Source organism: Giraffa tippelskirchi, chromosome 1 (assembly GCF_054371585.1).
Source record: "Giraffa tippelskirchi isolate mGirTip1 chromosome 1, T2T-mGirTip1v1.2.pri, whole genome shotgun sequence".
NCBI lineage: Eukaryota > Metazoa > Chordata > Mammalia > Artiodactyla > Giraffidae > Giraffa > Giraffa tippelskirchi.
Genome location: NC_137275.1, coordinates 157,259,830 through 157,280,917, shown reverse-complemented (window position 1 = coordinate 157,280,917; position 21,088 = coordinate 157,259,830). Strand labels below are relative to the sequence as shown.

General features: G+C 40.6%; 1 protein-coding gene across 7 annotated transcripts in view; it reads right to left on the bottom strand.

Annotated features, from left to right (window-relative positions):
• Positions 1-21,088, bottom strand: part of GLDC (glycine decarboxylase) — a 154,189-nt gene that overhangs the window by 15,061 nt on the left and 118,040 nt on the right. For all 7 annotated transcript variants that reach the window (XM_081500577.1, XM_081500569.1, XM_081500586.1 and 4 more), the window contains 4 exons: positions 9,973-10,048; positions 4,742-4,867; positions 3,163-3,312; positions 1,042-1,154 (listed from right to left, as the gene is read on the bottom strand). In XM_081500577.1, coding sequence (XP_081356703.1) covers positions 1,042-1,154; positions 3,163-3,312; positions 4,742-4,867; positions 9,973-10,048 — 465 coding nt within the window. The remainder of the gene's footprint in view (positions 1-1,041; positions 1,155-3,162; positions 3,313-4,741; positions 4,868-9,972; positions 10,049-21,088) is intronic.

Genomic DNA, 21,088 nt, shown 5'->3' with positions numbered 1-21,088 from the left:
GGGAGAGGCAGGCAGCCTGGAATAGCATGCAGAGCCATGGGCTTATGAGGATGTGGGGACATCCCAGCCCCTCACACCCTCTCCCTCCATGCCCTGGCTCCACACTCTTTCCCAAGTCATCTAAGGAATATAGAAGGATGCTGCTGAGATGCCCCATAGGTGACAATCACAGGCCAGCATGTGAACATCAGTTGCCCCACCTCCCCCACAGCTGAGGCACTGCAACCCTGTTGCTTAATATAGAAAATAGGAATCAAAAAGGAAAGAAGAAAAAAACCAAGGGGGTCAGGCTCCCCATATCCCTGAAGACTGGCCCCTTCCACACATTTTGGGAAAAAGGAAGACGCTCAGGAAATGGTTGCTCAGCATCATTTCCATGAGATGATTTGATTTCAGTTTAAAAAGTTACCAACTGCTCCAAGATATTGCTTTAGTCTTATTCTGACTTCATCCAATTATTTCTAGTAATAAGGTTTGTTTCCTTCTTACTTATCTCAGATGTAATAAGAATTCAGGCTATAAAGTGTCCAAAATATCACACCCAATTTCCTTTTTTGGCAGGAGGACATTTGAGTTCTACGCCTTTAGCAAATTTTAGTTATACAATAGTGTTATCAATTTTAGCCACCATGTTATATGATAGATCCTCAGATGTAACCATAAGCTGATTTTAAAAATAAAGCTGCTTGGAAGTCTAAATTAAAGTCCAAGAGATCCTTCTAGATGCTAATATACCAGTTCTTACCCATAATGCTCCAGTAAAGCTTACTATTCATTTCTCTGTTAATAAACCTGCTCTGTCTATACATGACTGGGAGTTGAGTGTGGCCATACACACTGTGATTAATAAAATCTATGTTTGCTTCTCCTCAGACATACTCTAAAAGCACCCCATTCACTGCTCATCACCCAGGCCCTAAAGGCACACTACATGTGAAGGTATCCTGACACCTGAAGTCTTCGATGAGAAGAACAGAGTGTGGGGCTAATCTCCGATTCTCAGTCTTCAAAGCCATCCCGAAACCAGGGCCCAGAACTCACACTCCGATGGGCCCCATGCCAGGGCCACCACCTCCATGGGGAATGCAGAAGGTCTTGTGAAGATTAAGGTGTGAGACATCAGACCCAAAGTCTCCCGGACGACAGATTCCCACCTGTCACAAAGGGAAAGAACCAAAAGCAAAAGTCAAGAGCTCGAAAGGGTGCTCTGGAGAGACAGCCATCCTGCTCCCCTGAGAGGAGAGGCAAGAGGAGATGTGCACAGAAACATCCTTAGATGGCAGCTCAAACCCGACATCCCACAGGCAGCATGCCCTTCAGTTTCTATGGAAATAGCAATTGACCATTTAGATTTTAAAGTATGATTTGAATATACCATCAACTCCTAATTTTCCCAAGAAAGAGGAGGAGAAGCATAGGCTTTCCCTGCTATTGAAACAGGCAATTTCACCCCAGCATGTCTAGAACCCCAGCTTTGGGTATCATGCACTTTACTGAAGGGCCCCTTAGGACACGTGGATGTAGAGGGCTGGAAGGCTGAGAGAATACTGAGCTGAGAGAGAGGAAGGGAGCCTGACAGTATTCCTGAGACCATCCTGGTACCAGCCACAATATTCAACAGGTGTTCCTGCCACTTTGGCATTTGAGCTAATTGTGGATTTGATAAAAACTACAAGACTCATTTATGCTATTGAATCAATAGACAATCCTGGACAGCTCAAAAGAGATCAGATAGAAGCAAAGAAAAACAGAAAGAATCTGAAATTGGGACTTCCCTAGCAGTCGAGTGGTTAAGACTCCATAATTCCAGTGCAAGGGGCACTGGTTCAATCCCTGGTTGGGGAACTAAGACCACACATGCCACTCACTGGGGCCAAAAAAACAAATTAAAAAAAATTTTAAATGAAAGAGTCTGAAATGGTTTTAAAAAAAAAAAAGGAGAGGGAGTTGAGAAGACTCTTTAAAAGATGATGAGTCCCTGCCCTCCAAAGTCTCCCTAAAGCATTTCCTCAAAGGCACGTGTCACATAGACTGTAAAGAAGGTGAAGTGTTGACGAACTGATGCCTTCAAACTGTGGTGCTGGAGAAGACCCCTGAGAGTCCCTCAGACAGCAAGGAGATCAAACCAATCAATCTTAAGGGAAATCAACCCTGAATACTTGTTGGAAGGACTGATGCTGAAGCTGAAACTCCAGTATTTTGGTCATCTAATGCTAACAGCTGACTCATTGGAAAACTCACTGATGCAGGGAAAGATTGAGGGCAGAAGGAGAGAGGGCATCAGAGGATGAGATGGCTGGATGGTATCACCAATGCAATGGACACTAACTTGAGAAAACTTCAGGAGATAGTGACAGAGAGGCCTGGCATGCTGCCATCCATGGGGTAGCAGAGTCAGAAACAACTGCTCGACTGAACAACAACAACAAAACGTCACCCAGACCACCCCCTACATACACACAGCCCAGCAAGTAGTCAGGACCAGCCCTTCAGAGCCAGAGATGTGCAGCTGTTTTATGCTAATGAAACGGAAGCTAGTCCAAGGTCATGGGAGCTCAGTATCCACCAGGGGCCAAACCTTGGGTGTTAATTCCCTCACGAAGGGAGTCAAGTGACCTTCTCACCTTTAGGGATCACCCCCCACCCCTCCCTGCAACAAGCTAAGAAAATTCAGCTCACTCCCTGCTTCCCTTCAACCTTTTTACTTCCTCCTCAGCATCCCCTGTGATTTCATGACCTCATTGTGTATGTGTGTGTGTGTGTGTGTGTGTGTTTGTGTGCGCGAGTGTGCCCGTGCCCGTGCATGAGCGCAGTCACTCAGTCATGTCCAACTCTTTGCGACCCCAACGACTGTAGTCCGCCAGGTCCCTCTGTCCATGAAGTTTTACAGGCAAGAATACTGGAGTGGGTTGCTGTTTCCTACTCCAAGGGATCTTCCCAACCCAGGGATCAAACCCATGTCTCTTGTGTCTCCTGCAGTGGCAGGTAGATATTCTTTACCACTGCACCAGGATCTGTAATCTCAGTGAAATTATAGTACATACTTTGATTTGGCAATATAGAAAGTCAGTCGCTGTTCTGAATTCAGTGTCACGTTTTAAGACAACTGTCAAGAAGACAAAACAATTTTTTTTTTCATACCCATTTTCTCACATCGCCCACCTGAGCATTCATGTTTGCCCCATCCAAGTAGACCTGTCCTCCGTGTTGGTGGATCAGGTCACACACGTCTCCAATGTTTTCTTCAAACACTCCATTGGTGGATGGGTATGTAATCATGATTGCTGCCAAGTTCTCCTTGTGTTTATCAACCTGTGAGACAGAAAAGGGGCAGAGGGAGATAACAAGAGGAAACGTTTCTTTCTTAACCAATCCTCATTTTTTAAAGGATTAAGAAAGATGAAGTCTCGGTCTTTTCATTTCTCAAACTGTCTCAATGTAGGATGACACTAATAGAAAGTCCATAGCCATTTCTTCCTTCATAAAGCATTCTAAAGAAATAACAAGATTCCTTTAGATAAGTCTCCATGGTCAAGACCAAAAAACTGTTCAGAAAATTTCTGGATATTTTGGGCTCAATTCTCTAAAGTGGTTTTCCTTTGGTTCAAATCATCTCAATAATTATTTCAGATTTTTTCTGGTTCCAGACAAGTCAATTCTCATAGTTCATCTTTCTTTGCTCATCTTGCCAAATCCATCCTATCCTCTTTCCCTTCCATTCTATTGAAATCAGAGTTCCCACTAGGAATGTTCTGCTCTGGTTCAAAAACAAACAAACAAACAAACATCATTTTTCCTTTTGACAGAAGGCAAGCATATATGAAAGACATGTTCTTGTTTTTTTGACCAGCAAGTCAGAGAAGAGACTCACGTGAAAACAAAACAAACAAACAAAAATTTAAAATCATATGCTATATTGGAGAGACTTAATAATTATACATTTTGACCCAGAATATTTATTGGTAAAAACTTTATGGGGCAATGGGAAGTGGGGAGGTGGATGTGAGAGATAAATAGTATTGTTTGTTTTTATCTTCCTTTGAAGTTCTCAGTCTCCATGCCTACTAACCCCAACAAAATCGCATTGCCATTCAAGTGATTTCCTTCCCTCTTAAGATGCAGCCTCCAGTCCACCAGTGGAAAGCAGATACGGTTGCTAGGCAACATATTCCTGAAGGTTGGGAGGTTGGGAGTGGGGGTTGGTGTTGCAGGGAGGATGGAATGTTGCCTGAAATTCAGCAAGTAATGGCTGGGACCATCACAAACATTTGCAAAATCTACATTTCTATTTTAATCCCCAACACAAAGATTGAGAATACCTGTGACTTCCAGTTTGTTCATGGGGGAAGGAGAGGAAGATTGGGTAGGAGGAAGTAGGCAGATTCTGCAAGGACTAGTCTTACTACCACCATGAATAATTCATTCAGTTTCTTACACATGCACATATTAGAGGATGGAATTTCAGTTTAAAGGACCTTCTCCTTGTTAAAGAAGGAAGAGGTGAAAGAGACTATGATCACTTTTACTCTGGACCAAAAATGTGACTCTTGCTTTTATTTTTCTTATAGAGATGGCTAGGTTTTCTGATTTTATGCCATTTTCCCTAGACCCATTTGGAGAAGGAACTGCAGTCTTTTAATGAGAATGCAAAAGCAGATGAGGTTGACCTAAACCATCCCTGATCCCTGCCACTTCTTTCCAACCCAGACCTCCCCCCATCTGGTAAGTGGAAGGTGAGTACCATAGCCTTGAGGTGAGCTGCATCAATGTTCCCATATTTATCCACCTCCACAGGCTGAATCTTCATGCCTGCCATGTGGGCACTTGCAGGATTGGTCCCATGTGCAGATTTTGGAATGAGGCAAACCTTACAAATGGAATGAAAGGAAGGAAAGAGAGAAAAATCACCAGGCTGTTCATAATGACAGAAAAGTCCTAGAAAATGCTTGGAGCATAAATACAATAGGTGCCATATACTCTATTTAAACTGACCAGTGGTGCCTTAATATCTGCTACAACTTCATTATTACTGTATTGCAAAACAGTGTCCAACAGAGGAGTTGACATCTGAATCCCCAAATACTGTTCCCTAAAGACTTTCAGAATATTAATAGTCTCCTTCCTTATCCCAGTAAAACAAGCCTATCCCAGCAAAACAAGCCTAGGCTTATTCTAACCTTCCCTCAGCAATAATATTTAGAAAGCACCTTACAAGAACATGAGATTAGAAATTAAACTCTAGGACTCAAATGCACACATCACAGCTCCAGTGCTCTGCTTGGCTCTGCTGGGACCCAGGAGAGATAATGGTAGACATATCCCAAGGCCTCCCAGTGACAACATACCAGTGATGTCATCATTACTGGAGGCTTACTCTGTGCAACAGATTCTCTGCTTACATGAGAACAGCCAAGCACAAATGCCCATCAGTTTCTGTTCTGTGCTCACACAAGGCATTCACTGAGAAGATTGGCATCTGTATAAATAAATGTCTAGAGGGACTTCTCTCGTGGTCCAGTGGTTAAGATTCCATAATTCCAATGCAGGGGATGTGGGTTGGATCTCTGGTTGGGGAACTAAGATCCCACATGCTGTGCAGCACAACCAAATCAACAAATAAATAAATAAAAGAACCCTTTAGACAGGGACTACGTCACCTCAAACAAGACTCCTTGGCTGGGAGGAAACATTTCTTGCTTTGTCAGGAGACCACTCCTCTCTTTCTAAAGTGATCTTGGTGTTGCCAGTATAATTAGGGAAATGAAAATCCTCAAAAAAAAAAAAAAGTCTAGTGCCCACAGGTGCCAAAGGAACTCAGAATGAGGGGGTGCCACCTCAAGTTGAAGAGATCAAGAGAGAGTATTTCAAGAGCTTAAAGATGTGCTGAATTCTTATGGAAAATGGTTGGTGGGCATAATACTAAAATTCCCAGGTTTAAATCATTTTCATTTCCTGCCCCCAAATCGTGTGACCAAAGGCGAAGACACATGCTCTGTGTGATGTGATGATGCCCCAGGAAAGGGCACCCTGCAGCTCCCTCCAGCAGAAAGCAGCAAGGAGAAGCAATGCTGACCCTGAAAACAATTCTGTGTTTGTTTGTTTTTAATTCCAGAACCAATACTGTCACCCTGTGAAGACAAACGGACAGGCATTATAAAAATGGGCTTATGAAGGGGAAATTTAACTTAACAGCTGTTTCCTCAAAAACAGCAAAGCCATCTATTTAAGCAAAATGCATGTGACCCAAAGAGAACTATAAACAGAGGCAAAGATGAAATTACTTTGTTCTTCTTCTGTGGACGGTTAGCAATTCTTTGAATGGTGACCCCATGAACTGCAGCACACCAGGCTTCCCTGTCTTTCACTATCTCCCAGAATTTGCTCAAACCCATGTCCATTGAGTCAGTGATGCCATCTAACCATCTCATCTTCTTGCACCCCCTTCTCCTCCTGCCCTTAATCTTTCCCAGCATCAGGGTCTTTTCCAGTGATTCAGCTTCTTTGCATCAGGTGGCCAAAGTATTAGAGTTTCAGCTTCAATATCACTCCTTCCAAGGAATATTCAGGGTTGATTTCCTTTAGGATTAACTGGTTTGACCTCCTTGCTGTCCAGGGAACTCTCAAGAGTCTTCTCCAGCACCACAGTTTGAAAGCATCAGTTCTTCAGCGCTCAGTCTTCTTTATGGTACAATTCTCACATCTGCACATGACTAGTGGAAAAACCATAGCTTTGACTATACAGACCTTTGTTGGCAAAGTGTTGTCTCTGCTTTTTAATATGCTGTTTAGGGATATAAGGATTAGCAGGAAGAAAATGTCTCAGTCATTTTTTCAGTGATTTGTTAGACATTTCTGATTTTCTATGTGGATCCTCACTTTAAAATTTGTGGTATTGTAAGGGACTTCCAATATCTAGGTTCAAGGACAGAACCTAGATTTGATATTTTAGCCAACACTAACTCTCTTTGGTTCATTTATGCCAATTAGGCAGATGCTGTGTTTTTCTAACTCCCTAGTGTGTCTGGCACAGACCCAACATAGCTCATCTTCAAAAGACTTGCCGAGTGAGTGAAGGATTAAGGAGAAGAAGTCCTTTGCAAGGGAAATTAATTTCTCACCACTGGTCAAATCCAAAATCCAAAGGCCACTACTTTGCCTCGGGCAACTGAGAGAAGAAAAATACATACAGGTTTTGGGGGAGGTTTTGATGGTGCTTTTTTAGTTTGTTTGGGTCAACGTCTTCTCTTTGTATAGGAAACTCATCACTGATCTGCAAACCTGAATTAGTATTTGACTAACAAATGAGTTAATAATTATAAAGTGCTTAGAACAGTGCCTGGCACATGCAATTTCTACATAAGTGTTTGTTAAATAACTTGTAGTCTCTCAAATTAAACTGGTCAATCCATTTCATTTTAGGAACCTCTGAAATTTAACCTAAGAGCAAATGTGAAAATAACTTCCAAAACAGTTTGAAATAAGAAAACCATCAGGAATTCAAGAGGTTCTATAGCATATGACTTCCCTACACATTTTTTTTTTTTTTGCAAAAAAGGATATATTTTACTAGTTTCTGTTATAGTCTATTATATGGGAGCAGCTGTCTTAGACATCTCTGATACAGAAAAATCCTCCATGATTATTTGAATAATAAATCTTTTTCTTCTTCTCTAACTAAAAAGTCAGGTTTAATTAAAATCTTTAGGATGCCAACATTTCCAAACTTAAGGGTTCTGTTTCTACAAGCTCAATGACTGGGTAGTCGTCCTTGCCTCCCTCACCCACCCTCAAAATGCAGCATCCCACTCCTCCCCGTCCTTCAGTGGAATAACCTCTCCCACTTCAGTGATGGCAATGTGAACAGAGGAGCCAGGAGAAGCATCACACACAAGGGGACTAGATAGAAGGGAGGGCTGGAAAAAACAGAGAAGGAAAAAGAGCTGAAAAGAATCCATGTGTCATAGAAGAACTCTGTTGTGGCTGTTGTTTAGTCGCACAGTCACGTCCAACTCTTTTGTGATCCATGGACTGTAGCCCACCAGGCTCCCCTGTCCATGGGATTTCCCAGGCAAGAATACTGGAGTGGGTTGCCGTTTCTTTCTCCAGGGGATCTAACTGACCCAGGGATCGAACCTAGGTCTCCTGCATTGGCAGGCGGATTCTTTACCTCTGAGCCACCAGGGAAACCTAGAAGAACTCTGCCCAGGCCCAGTCTCTCATCCTTTTTTTCTGTGACCTTTCTAGTTTGACCCCCAACTCCTGGACATTAACAAATAGTTCCTGGGGTCAGCCTGGAGAACTAGGAACCAGTGTGGGATGGGAAGCGTCACAGAGTAGAAAGAACCTGGATTTTAGCTGGGCTTTTCTCGCTAGCTGGTCACAGGCCTTCCACAAACACCACAGTGTGGATCCCAGTGGCTTCCCCATAAAGCAGGAATAACATGGAGATAGTAACACAGGATGAACAGCTCCTTCTCCCAGAGTCCTAGAAACTTCATGGTTAAAGAGCATTAACAACAAGGAGTTCCAGGGGCTACTCAGTACAAGGAAACTATGGAGGAAAAATAGAAAAGGCAACTCTAAAACGTCAGTCATCTGGCAGCCTCTCATTGGACAACCAGAATCCCAACGTTTGCTTTCTGACTCTATGAAAGTGCCGAGATTTTGAGGTCCAAAGAACAACTTTAATTCCAAACTAACCCTTCCTTAGAAAATCGAAGAATTCAAACCCAGGCAAAAAAATAAAAAATAAAAAAGTTGTGATATCAGGAAGGTGGGAGAAAAAAGTTTTTCCTCCCATTTTGTGAAAGGGAAGTAAAATAGTATTTAAATTCTTCCCTGCAAAATCCAGGTAACTAGCCATAAATAATCTTCCAGCTTTAATAAAACTAGGAATGGACTAAGACTGGGCTACCACCAAATGCTGGGAAGGATTGGGGGCAGGAGAAGGGGATGATGGAGGATGAGATGGCTGGATGGCATCACCGACTCGATGGACATGGGTTTGGGTGGACTCAGGGAGTTGGTGATGGACAGGGAGGCCTGGCATGCTGCGATTCATGGGGTCTCAAATTGTCGGACATGACTGAGCGACTGAACTGAACTGAACTGACCACCAACTGCACCCTACTTCTGTGGGCAGCCAGAAGGACTCCGGCCCCTTTTTCACTTCCCAGGCTGGGCAGACACTTGTGACTTGCTCCTGACTTCTACCCACTAATGTCACCTCCGCAGCTCATGAAGTTCAAGGTCAGCGTGGCCACCACCAGGAACACAGGCCTCCTTCGGCCGCAATCTGAAGCCTGTGTTGTTAGGTCATCTGCTAAAGGCATTGCCTCAGGATTACTGGAGGTCTGTGGAGCCCATTAGCACCTGCTGGTCCCACAAGGGCCTCCAAAAGCATTTTGGGCCCTGGAGACTAGACTCTCACTCAAAGCAAACGATGAAACAGAACCGTGAACTCTGCTCCATGTCTTCTTTTGTTGTTGAGAGCTGAGAATCACTAATAAGGAATTTATTTATTCAATAAACATTTTTTGAGCATACATAGGACAAGAACTGTGCTCGGGCACAGTAGGAGTTACAGAAGAATGAAAGCTCGTTCTCTGCCCTCTGTCCAGGCCTGGGGCCAGGGCTGAGCCAAGGAGGGAGACTTGGAATGGCAAGTCCTGCCCCTTCCTCCCTTTGCTCCCTGGGGGCAGCAGTTCTGCAGCCAACTGGCTAACTTTTACAGACTGGGTTTGAGAAGGCTTTTATCTCAAAATGTTTTTCCTCAAAATGGTCCAGTGAAACATCTTAGAGGCAAGGATCGTAATAGCCACTTCATAGACATTTGTTTCTTGATTATATGTTTCCCCAACTTCTTCCAAGAAGACTTGGAGGGAGTGTCCCACAGAACAAAAGGGACCCTAAAGTTGAACCCACTGCCCTCGCCCCACCCACTCCAGTGGTAAGCAAATGGTTGATCCTCACGGTTCTGTGTGTCTCTCCTTTTGCATCTAAGTAGGCTCGGATAGAGGCCAGCCCGGCATATTCCCCCTGGGCTCCGCTGCAAAGACAGGAAGAAAAGGGTCAGAGCTTTATGCCTCTCTGCCTTCATGTACTCATTCAATATTCATCAGGTACGGGCTGCGTGTTCACCAACATGTGACACAAAGTCCCTCCTAGAAAACAGTAAGCTCACCTAGGACCCCTGCATGAGCCTAAATTCTTGAACAACCGGAACAACACTTGGTCTGTGCACTATAGTTCACCCATTCCTCCTCAGAGGTGGGATTTCAACCCTCGCTCAGGACCATGCATCTAAAAAAAATCATTTTCATTGTGGAAAATTCCAAAACTGTGCAAAAGTAGAGAGAAGAATGTAAGGGACCACCACATTGTGCCTATTACCCAGCTTTAAAAGTGAAAAGATTATGGTCAATCTTGTTTCTACCTACATCCCTCACTAACCCTCTCACTCTGAACTAGATTATTGTGAAGCAAAACTCAAGCATCATGTCATTTCATCAATTCAAACCAGGATGACCCGGAGGGATGGAATGGGGAGGGAGGTGGGAGGGGGGTTCTGGAAGGGGAAAACACGTACACCCATGGTAGATTCATGTCAACGTATGGCAAAACAAATACAATATTGTAAAGTTAAAAAATAGATATATAAACTAATTTTAAAAAAGAATTATTTTTTAAAATATAATTGCAATTATCACATCTAAAATGATGAACAATAATTTCTTAACATCACTAAATATTTAGTCAATGATCAGATTATACTGCAAAGGAATTGTACACTTTCAGTGTGGTACCATTTCCGACAGACTCGGGGTCGGCTTTCCTAAGCCCCACATACTCATGGCTGCTAGAGGCTGGCCATACCCATCTTAGCAGTCCTTGAAGGCACCACTTTTAGAGCACACTTAATGACTAACATTCCAGGGAGGGGTGCTGAGTCAATCATAAACTGTTACTTAATGTTCTCAGTACTCTCTGCAGGAAGGAAAGGAAGTGAGTAATAGGTTTTTTAATCCCATTCAAAATGCATATTTCCTCCATTTCACAAAATTACACCATCTTTTGACTCTGTGGAAGGCCCAGTGGTTTTGGCATTCATCCCTCCTGGTCACCACGTAATAATGAGATCATACTCTAGAAAAGAACAAGGTTTAAGAATAAACTAGATAAATTGTTTAATTTCTAAATGAAAAGCTAAACTTGAACACTAGAAAACATTTTTTGATAAAGTGCTGGGATGGAACCAGTTGAAGTTGAACTATTTGCAAACTAGTATATATAGGGACATTGATGGTTTGGTGTCAGGAGACGGCAGGATTGACGATTTAGGGCTCAGCATGACAAGAGGACAGAACAGAGGAAAACATCTGGGGGTGCAAGGCTTGGAGTCTGGCTGGAGGAATAAAGGAAAGTGGTGATTTCCACAGTGTGGGTGCCACAGAGCAACAGAAGAGACTAGATGAGCTAAGGAATAATGATAAGTGTAAGCTGCTCTAGTAATTGAGCACTTTCTATTTGCCAGGCACTGTGGTGCATAGACAAAACACAGGTAAATGAGAACCATTATTGCCGTCACCACCAAGCATTTTATAAATTATTTTTCTTTTTTGGACCTCAGGGAATGTATAGACTAGTATTATGCATGGAGCAGCTCTGCAATAAATGTTTAGTCAATTTGTTCAAAATTGACTTCTTCTTCAGTCCAGACAACATTAATGTCATCATTTCACCCATGGAAAAGGACTTCAACAAATGGACTTTGTCTCTACTCAATACTCTGTAATGATCTATTTGGAAAAAGAATTTTTTAAAAAGTGGATGTATTTATATGTATAACTGATTCACTTTGATGTATAGTGGAAACTAACACATTGTAAATGAACTATACTCCAATAAAAATTAATTTTAAAATGGATTTTGTATGTCCTTCTCTGTTTTTCTCATGACTTCTACTCATCTTGTGTTGGAAGATCAATCAAAGAAGGCAAGAAGAGACTTGAGCTAGGAGCCAGTAATCCAAGAGAAAGGCAGTATGCCAAAGACTTGATCAGAAATGCTGGATGTTTTCTGGCTTAGATACTCTTAAAATCACTCATGTTCCAAAAATGTGCAAAAGATATATTCTAAATCCTACATAAGGATTATTCCTGGGGTACTATGAAAATAAAGGGAATTATTAGTGCCATCTGTTGGCGAAAAGGCATTATGAACAGTATCTGCTTATCTGCATAACCCAGATTGAGAACTCATCAGAAAAGTACTACATGTGGAAGGACAGCTAGGATAGTGGTTTTCTGACATCTATTCAAAACAAAGTGATTATACTGCATAGCACAGGGAACTCAATTCAATACTCTGTAATGGCCTATATAGGAAAAGAATCTTAAGAGTAGATATATGTATATGTATAACTGACTCACTTTGCTATAAACCTGAAATTAACACAACATTGTAAATCCACTATAAAATAAAAATTAAATTTCTGCATGGTTTTTAAACTTATGAAAAAGTTAACATAGAACCCATTTTGCATGACAGCAGAATATGCCACAATTCATGACTTAGGGTGAATCCTAGAAGTCACCAAAATTCATGCTGAATTATACTATAATTGAACTGAGAAAACAGTAGCATGCTTTATTTATAATAGTCGAAGTGGGATGTTGTATTGATACAAGTCAAAAGGTATTAAAAATTGTGCCCTAGAGAAAATGATCATGTTATGTATGAATCATAACTGAAAATTTAGGTGCTTGTAATTTCAGATTTATACATTTTACATATGACAATGTAAGTTTCCACGTTACTCTTTCCATATATCTCACCCTCAGTACTCCTGCCTGGAAGATCCCATGAACGGAGGAGCCTGGTAGGCTGCAGTCCATGGGGTCGCTAAGAGTCGGACACGACTGAGCGACTTCACTTTCACTTTTCACTTTCGTGCATTGGAGAAGGAAATGGCAACCCACTCCAGTATTCTTGCCTGGAGAATCCCAGGGACGGAGGAGCCTGGTGGGCTGCCATCTATGGGGTCGCACAGAGTCGGACACGACTGAAGCGACTTAGCAGCAGCAGCTCCTCCCCTCTCCCCATGTCCATAAGTCTATTCTCTGTGTCTGTTTCTCTGTTGCTGCCCTGTAAATAAATTCTTCAGTACTATTTTTCTAGATTCTGTATATGTGCATTACAATACAATATTTATCTTTCTCTTTCTGACTCACTTCAGTCTGTGTAATAGGTTCTAGGTTCATTCATCTCATCAGAACTGACTCAAATGCGTTCCTTTTTATGACTGAGAAATATTCCATTGTGTATATGTACCACGACTTCTTTATCCATTCATCTGTCAATGGGCGTCTAGGTTGTTTCCATGTTCTAGCTATTGTAAATGGTGCTGCAATGAACAATGGGATACATGTGCCTTTTTCAACCCTGGTTTCCTCAGGGTATATGCCTAGGAGTGGGATTGCTGGGTCATATCATATGGTGGTTTTATTCCTAGTTTTTTAAGGAATCTCCATACCATCTTCCATAGTGGCTGTATCAATTTACATTCCCAACAACAGTGCAAGAGAGTTAGCTTTTCTCCACACCCTCTCCAGCATTTATTGTTTGTAGACTTTTTGATGATGGCCACTCTGACCGGTGTGAGGTAGTATCTCATTGTAGTTTTGTTTTTAATTTCTCTAATAATGAGTGATATCGAGCATCTTTTCATGAGCTTGTTAGCCATCTGTATGTCTTCTTTGGAGAAATGTCTGTTTAGGTCTTTTTCCCACTTTTTGATCGGGTTGTTTGTTTTTCTGGTATTGAGTTGTATGAGTTGCTTGTACATTTTGGAAATTAATCGTTTGTCAGTTGCTTCATCTGCTATTATTTTCTCCCATTCTGAGAATTGTCTTTTCACCTTGCTTATAGTTTCCTTTGCTGTGCAAAAGCTTTTAAGTTAATCAGGTCCCACTTGTTTACTTTATTTTTATTTCCATTACTCTAGGAGGTGGGTCATGCAGGTCAGGAAGCAACAGTTAGAACTGGACATGGAACAACAGACTGGTTCCAAATAGGAAAAGGAGTACGTCAAGGCTGTATATTGTCACCCTGCTTATTTAACTTATATGCAGAGTACATCATGAGAAACGCTGGGCTGGAAGAAGCACAAGCTGGAATCAAGATTGCCGGGAGAAATATCAATAACCTCAGATATGCAGATGACACCACCCTTATGGCAGAGAGTGAAGAAGAACTAAAGAGCCTCTTGATGAAGGTGAAGGAGGAGAGTGAAAAAGTTGGCTTAAAGCTCAGTGTTCAGAAAACTAAGATCATGGCATCTGGTCCCATCACTCCATGAGAAATAGATGGGGAAACAGTGGAAACAGTGTCAGACTTTATTTTTTTGGGCTCCAAAATCACTGCTGATGGTGATTGCAGCCATGAAATTAAAAGACGCTTACTCCTTGGAAGGAAGGTTATGGCCAACCTAGATAGCATATTTAAAAGCAGAGACATTACTTTGCCAACAAAAGTCCGTCTAGTCAAGGCTATGGTTTTTCCAGTGGTCATGTATGGATGTGAGAGTTGGATGGTGAAGAAAGCTGAGCGCCGCAGAATTGATGCTTTTGAACTGTGGTGTTGGAGAAGACTCTTGAGAGTCCCTTGGACTGCAAGGAGATCCAATCAATCCATCCTGAAAGAGATCAATCCTGGGTGTTCATTGGAAGGTCTGATGTTGAAGCTGAAACTCCAATACTTTGTCCACCTCATGCGAAGGGTTGACTCATTGGAAAAGACCCTAATGCTGGGTAGGATTGGGGGCGGGAGGAGAAGGGGACGACAGAGGATGAGATGGTTGGATGGCATCACCGACTCGATGGACATGGGTTTGGGTGGACTGCAGGAGTTGGTGATGGACAGAGAGGCCTGGCATGCTGTGGTTCATGGGGTCGCAAAGAGTCAGACACGACTGAGCGACTGAACTGAACTGAACTGAGGAGGTGGGTCATAGAGGATCTTGCTTTGATTTATGTCATCGAGGGTTCTGCCTATGTTTTCCTCTAAGAGTTTTATAGTTTCCGTTCTCACATTTAGATCTTTAATCCATTTTGAGTTTATCTTTGTGTGTGGTGTTAGGAAGTGTTCTAATTTCATTCTTTTACATGTAGCTGTCCAGTTTTCCCAGCACCATTTATTGAAGAGGCTTTCTTTGCCCTATTGTATATTCTTTCCTCTTTTATCAAAAATAAGGTACTCATAGGTGCATGGGTTTATTTCTGGGCTTTCTATCTTGTTCCATTGGTCTATATTTCTGTTTTTGTGCCAGTACCATACTGTGTTGATGACTGTAGCTTTGTAGTATAATCTGAAGTCAGGAAAGTTGATTCCTCCAGCTCCATCCTTCTTTCTCAAGACTGTTTTGGCTATTCGGGGTCTTCTGTGTTTCTATATGAATTGTGAAATTTTTTGTTCTAGTTCTATGAAAAATTTCATTGGTAATTTGATAGGGATCACACTGAATCTGTAGATTGCATTTGGTAGTACAGTCATTTTCACAATATTGATTCTTCCTATCCAGGAACATGGAATATCTCTCCATCTGTTTATGTCATCTTTGATTTCTTTCATCAGTGTCTTATAATTTTCTGTATACAGCTCTTTTGTCTCCTTAGGTAAGTTTATTCCTAGATGTTTAATTCTTTTTGTTGCAATGGTGAATGGGATTGATTCCTTAATTTCTCTTTCTGATTCTTCATTGTTAGTATATAGAAATGCAAGTGATTTCTGTGTATTGATTTTGTATCCTGCAACTTTGCTAAATTCACTGTTTTAGCTCTAGTAATTCCTGATACTATCTTTAGGGTTTTCCATGTACAGTATCATGTCATCTGCAAACAGTGAGAGCTTTATTTCTTCTTTTCTGATCTGGATTCCTTTTATTTCTTTTTCTTCTCTGATTGCTGTATCGAGGACTTCCAAAACTATATTGAATAATAGTGGTGAAAGTGGACTCCCTTGTCTTGTTCCTGATCTTAGGGGGAATGCTTTCAGTTTTTCACCATTGAGAATAATGTTTTCTGTAGGCTTATCATATATGGCCTTTTCTGTGTTGAGCTAGGTTCCTTCTATGCCCATGTTTTGAAGAGTTTTAATCATAAATGGGTGCTGAATTTTGTCAAAGGCTTTTTCTGTATCTATTGAGATTGTCATGTGGTTTTTATCTTTCAATTTCTTAATATGGTGTATCACATTGATTGATTTGCATATATTGAAGAATCCCTGCATCCCTGGAATAAACCCAACTTGATCATAGTGTATGAGCTTTTTGATGTTTTGCCGAATTCTGTTTGCTAAAATTTTGTTGAGGGTTTTTGCATCTATGTTCATCAATGATTTGGCCTGTAGTTTTCTTTTTTGTGTTGTCTTTGTCTGGTTTTGGTATCAGGGTGATTTTGGCCTCATAGAATGAGTTTGGAAGTGTTCCTTCCTCTGCAATATTTTTGAATGAGTTTTGGAAGGATCAGCATTAGCTCTTCTCTAAATGTTTGAAAGAATTCTCCTGTGAAGTCATCTGGTCCTGGGCATTTGTTTTTTGGAAGATTTTTGATAACAACTTCAATTTCACTGCTTGTGACTGGGTTGTTCATAATTTCTATTTCTTCCTGGTTTAGTCTTGGAAGGTTGAACTTTTCTAAGAATCTGTCCATTTCTTCCAGGTTATCTATTTTATTGCCATATAGTTGTTCATAATGGTCTCTTATAATCCTTTGTATTTCTACATTGTCTGTTGTAACCTCTCCTTTTTCATTTCTACTTATTTTGATTTGATTCTACTCTCTTTTTTACTTGATAAGTCTGGCTAAAGGCTTGCCAATTTTGTTTATCTTCTCAAAGAACCAGCTTTTAGTTTTCTAAATCTTTACCATTGTTTCTTTCATTTTTTTTTTTTCATTTATTTCTGCTCGGATATTTATGATTTCTCTCCTTCTACTAATTTTGGGTTATTTTTGTTCTTCCTTTTACAGTTGTTTCAGGTATAAAATTAGGTTGTCTATTCAATATTTTACTTGTTTCTTGAGGTAGGATTGTATTGCTATAAACTTCCTTCTTAGAACTGCTTTTGCTGCATCCCATAGGTTTTGAGTTGTCATGTTTTCATTGTCATTTGTTCCTAGAAATTTTTTATTTCCTTTTTGATTTCTTCAGTAACCTGTTGGTTATTTAGAAACATGTTGTTTAATCTCCATGTGTTTGTGTTTCTTACATTTTTCTTGTAACTGATACCTAGTCTCATAGCATCGTGGTCAGAGAAGATGCTTCATATGATTTCAATTTTCTTAAATTTACTGAGGTTTGATTTGTGACCCAAGATGTGGTCAATCCTGGAGAATGTTCCATATCCACTTGAGAAGAAGGCTTATTCTTCTGCATTTGGATAGAATATCCTGAAGATATCAATGAGATCTATCTTATCTAATGTATCACTTAAGACTTGCGTTTCCTTATTAATTTTCTGTTTTGATGAGCTGTCCATTGGTGTGAGTGGGATGTTAAAGTCTCCTACTATTATTGTGTTACTGTCAATTTCTCCTTTTATGTCTGTTAGTGTTTGTCTTATGTATTGAGGTGCTCCTATTTGGGTGCATAGATACTTACAATTGTTATGTCTTCCTCTTGGATTGATCCTTTGATCATTATGTAGTGTCCTTATCTCTTGTAATCTTTATTTTAAGGTTTATTTTGTCTGATATAAGGATTTCTACTCCGGCTTTCTTTTGCTTCCAATTTGCATGGAATCTATTTTACCTTCCTCTGACTTTCAGTCTATATGTGTCTTTACATCTGAAGTGGGTTTCTTGTAGACTGCATATATATAGGTCTTATTTTTTTTATCCATTCAGCCAGTCTGTGTCTTTTGGTTGGAGCATTTATCCATTTACATTTGAAGTAATTATTGATATATATGTTCCTATTGCCATTTTCTTAATTGTTTGGGTTTGATTTTGTAGATCTTTTTTCTTCTCTTGTATTTCTTGACTATATAAGTCCCTTTAACATTTGTGTAAAGCTGTTTTGGCGGTACTGAATGCTCCTTAACTTTTGCTTGTCTGAGAAGCTTTTGATTCCTCCATCAATTTTGAATGAGATCCTTGCTGGGTACAGTAATCTTGGTTGTAGATTTTTCCCTTTCAGTACTTTAAATATATCCTGCCATTCCCTTCTGGCCTGCAGAGTTTCTGCTGAAAGATCAGCTGTTAAGTGTATGGGGTTTCCCTTGTATGTTACTTGTTGCTTCTCCCTTGCTGTTTTTAATATTCTTTCTTTGTGTTTAGTCTTTGTTAGTTTGATTAGTATGTGTCTTGGCATGTTTCTCATTGGGTTTATCCTGTATGGGACTCTTTGCCCCTCTTGGACTTGACTATTTCCTTTTCCATGCTGGGAAATTCTCAACTATAATGTCTTCAAAGTTTTTCTCATACCCTTTCTTTTTCTCTTCTTCTGGGACCCCTATAATTAGAATGTTGGTGTGTTTGATATTGTCCCAGAGGTCTCTGAGACTGTCCTCAGCTCTTTTCGTTCTTTTTACTTTATTCTGTTCTTTAGAAGCTATTTCCACCATTTTATCTTCCAGCTCAATGATTCATTCTTCTGCTTCAGATATTCTGCTATTGATTCCTTCTAGAGTATTTTTAATTTCAGCAACTGTGTTGTTTGTTTCTGTATGCTTATTCTTTAATTCTTCTAGGTCTTTGTTAATTGATTCTTGCGTTTTCTCCATTTTGTTTTCCAGGTTTTTGATCATTTTTACTATCATTATTCTGAATTCTTTTTCAGGTAGTTTGCCTATTTCCTCTTCATTTATTTGGACTTCTTTATTTCTAGTTTGCTCCTTCATTTGTGTAGTATTTCTCTGCCTTTTCATTATTATTTTTTTAACTAACTGTGTTTGGGGTCTCCTTTTCCCAGGCTTCAAGGAGAGTTGAACTCTTTCCTTGAAGAAGGTTGATTTCTTTTCTTCCTTTTGGTTTCTGCCTCCCTAAGGTTGGTCCAGTGGTTTGTGTAAACTTGGTATAAGGTGAGATTTGTGCTGAGTTTTTGTTTGTGTTTGCTTTTCCTTTGATGGACAAGGCTGAGTGAGGTGGTAATCCTGTCTGCTGATGATTGGGTTTGTATTTTTGTTTTGTTTGTTGTTTAGATTAGGCATCACGCACAGGCTGCTACTGGTGGTTGGGTGATGCTTGTTCTTATATTCGAGTGGTTTCTTTTGTGTGAGTTCTCATCATTTGATACTTCCTAGGGTTAGTTCTCTGGTAGTCTAGGGTCTTGGAGTCAGTGCTCCCACTCCAAAGGCTCAGGGCTTGATCTCTACTGCCTGCAGTTAGTTGTTGTGGTCTTGATAAGTCGATGAATGAAAAGAACCCGAGGTTTTGCAAGGTCCTCTTCAGAAGGACCTTGAGAAGGACCAGAACCCTGTCCTGCCTGCATCGGAAGTCCACAGGAGTGGCCTTCTCAGGGGAACTGGACATTTCACAGGACCATGACTCTGTAAGAGGCTTGCAGAATCACAATGCACTTGAGAGCCAGAGTCTCAAGACAACGTTAAGTATCTTGTGACAAATAACATTTTGATGGTCAACATTTTAATGCCAAACTGTCCTTGTCCAAAACCTTCTTTACTTTAAAAATACCATCAAGTAGTTAGGAATAAAAAATGATCCAAGTGAAACATTGGCTAAGAAACTGACATTATGGTAAAACCAATCACAGTAAAATGATCAACAAAACAGCTACTGTGTCAAAATGATCTGAATCAGTACATGGCAACCTCAGAGGACCACTCTCAAGAAAACATAGTAAAGTGAGAAAACATGGTAAACAGGCAGGATAAAGAGGATATGCTTCCATACCTCAGAAGCAATTCAATTTTAATCAAATTCTCTGTTGCATAACTCAAATATTCCAAACAGTATCTAGGTCTCTTCTTCTAACAGATTTAAATAAAACCCCCTCAACATGTTCTTACCAATCTCTATCTAATTTGACATAACCTAAATTCTATGCTTAACCTTTGAATTCTGGGCAAAAAACATCTGGATGGATCTAGCCAACCTAATCTTTCTGATATCTCAAGAGCACCTTAAAGCAGTGGTTTTCAAACTCAACAACCCCACATATCCCCGGGGGACTAGGGAGAAATATAAAGTCTTGGCTCACACCCCAAGTGTACTGAATCAGAATCCTAGGGGTTCAGCCAAATGTGAGAACCATCCCTCGAATGAACTGGTTCAAAATTGGGAAGGGAGTATGTCAAGGTTGTATATTGTCACTTTGCTTATTTAACTTCTATGCAGAGTACATCACGTGAAATGCTGGGTTGGATGAAGCACAAACTGGAATCAAGATTGCCAGGAGAAATATCAATAACCTCAGATAATGCAGATGACACCACCCTTATGGCAGAAAGTGAAAAGCAACTAAAGAGCCTCTTGATGAAAGTGAAAGAAGAGAGTGAAAAAGTTGACTTAAAACTCAACATTCAAAAAACTAAGATCATGGTATCTGGTCCCATCACTTCAGGGCAAATAAATAGAGAAAAAAATGGAAACAGTGACAGACTATTTTCTTGGGCTCCAAAATCACTAGATAGTGACTGCAGCCACGAAATTAAAAGACAATTGCTCCTTGGAAGAAAAGCTATGACAAATCTAGACAGCATATTACGAAGTAGAGACATCACTTTGCCAACAAATGTCTGTATAGCCAAAGCTATGGTTTTTCCAATAGTCATGTACGGATGTGAGAGTTGTACCCTAAAGAAGGCTGAGCATCAGGGAATTGATGTTTTCAAACTGTGATGCTAGAGAACACTCCCTCGGACTGCAACGAGATCAAATCAGTCAATCCTAAAGGAAATCAACCCTGAATATTCTTTGGAAGTACGATGCTGAAGCTTAAGTGCCAATACTTTGGCCACCTGATATGAAGAGCTGATTCACTGGAAAAGATGGTGATGCTGGGAAATACTGAGGGTAGGAAAAGAAGGAGGCATAAGAGGATGAGATGGTTGGATGGCATCATTGATTTA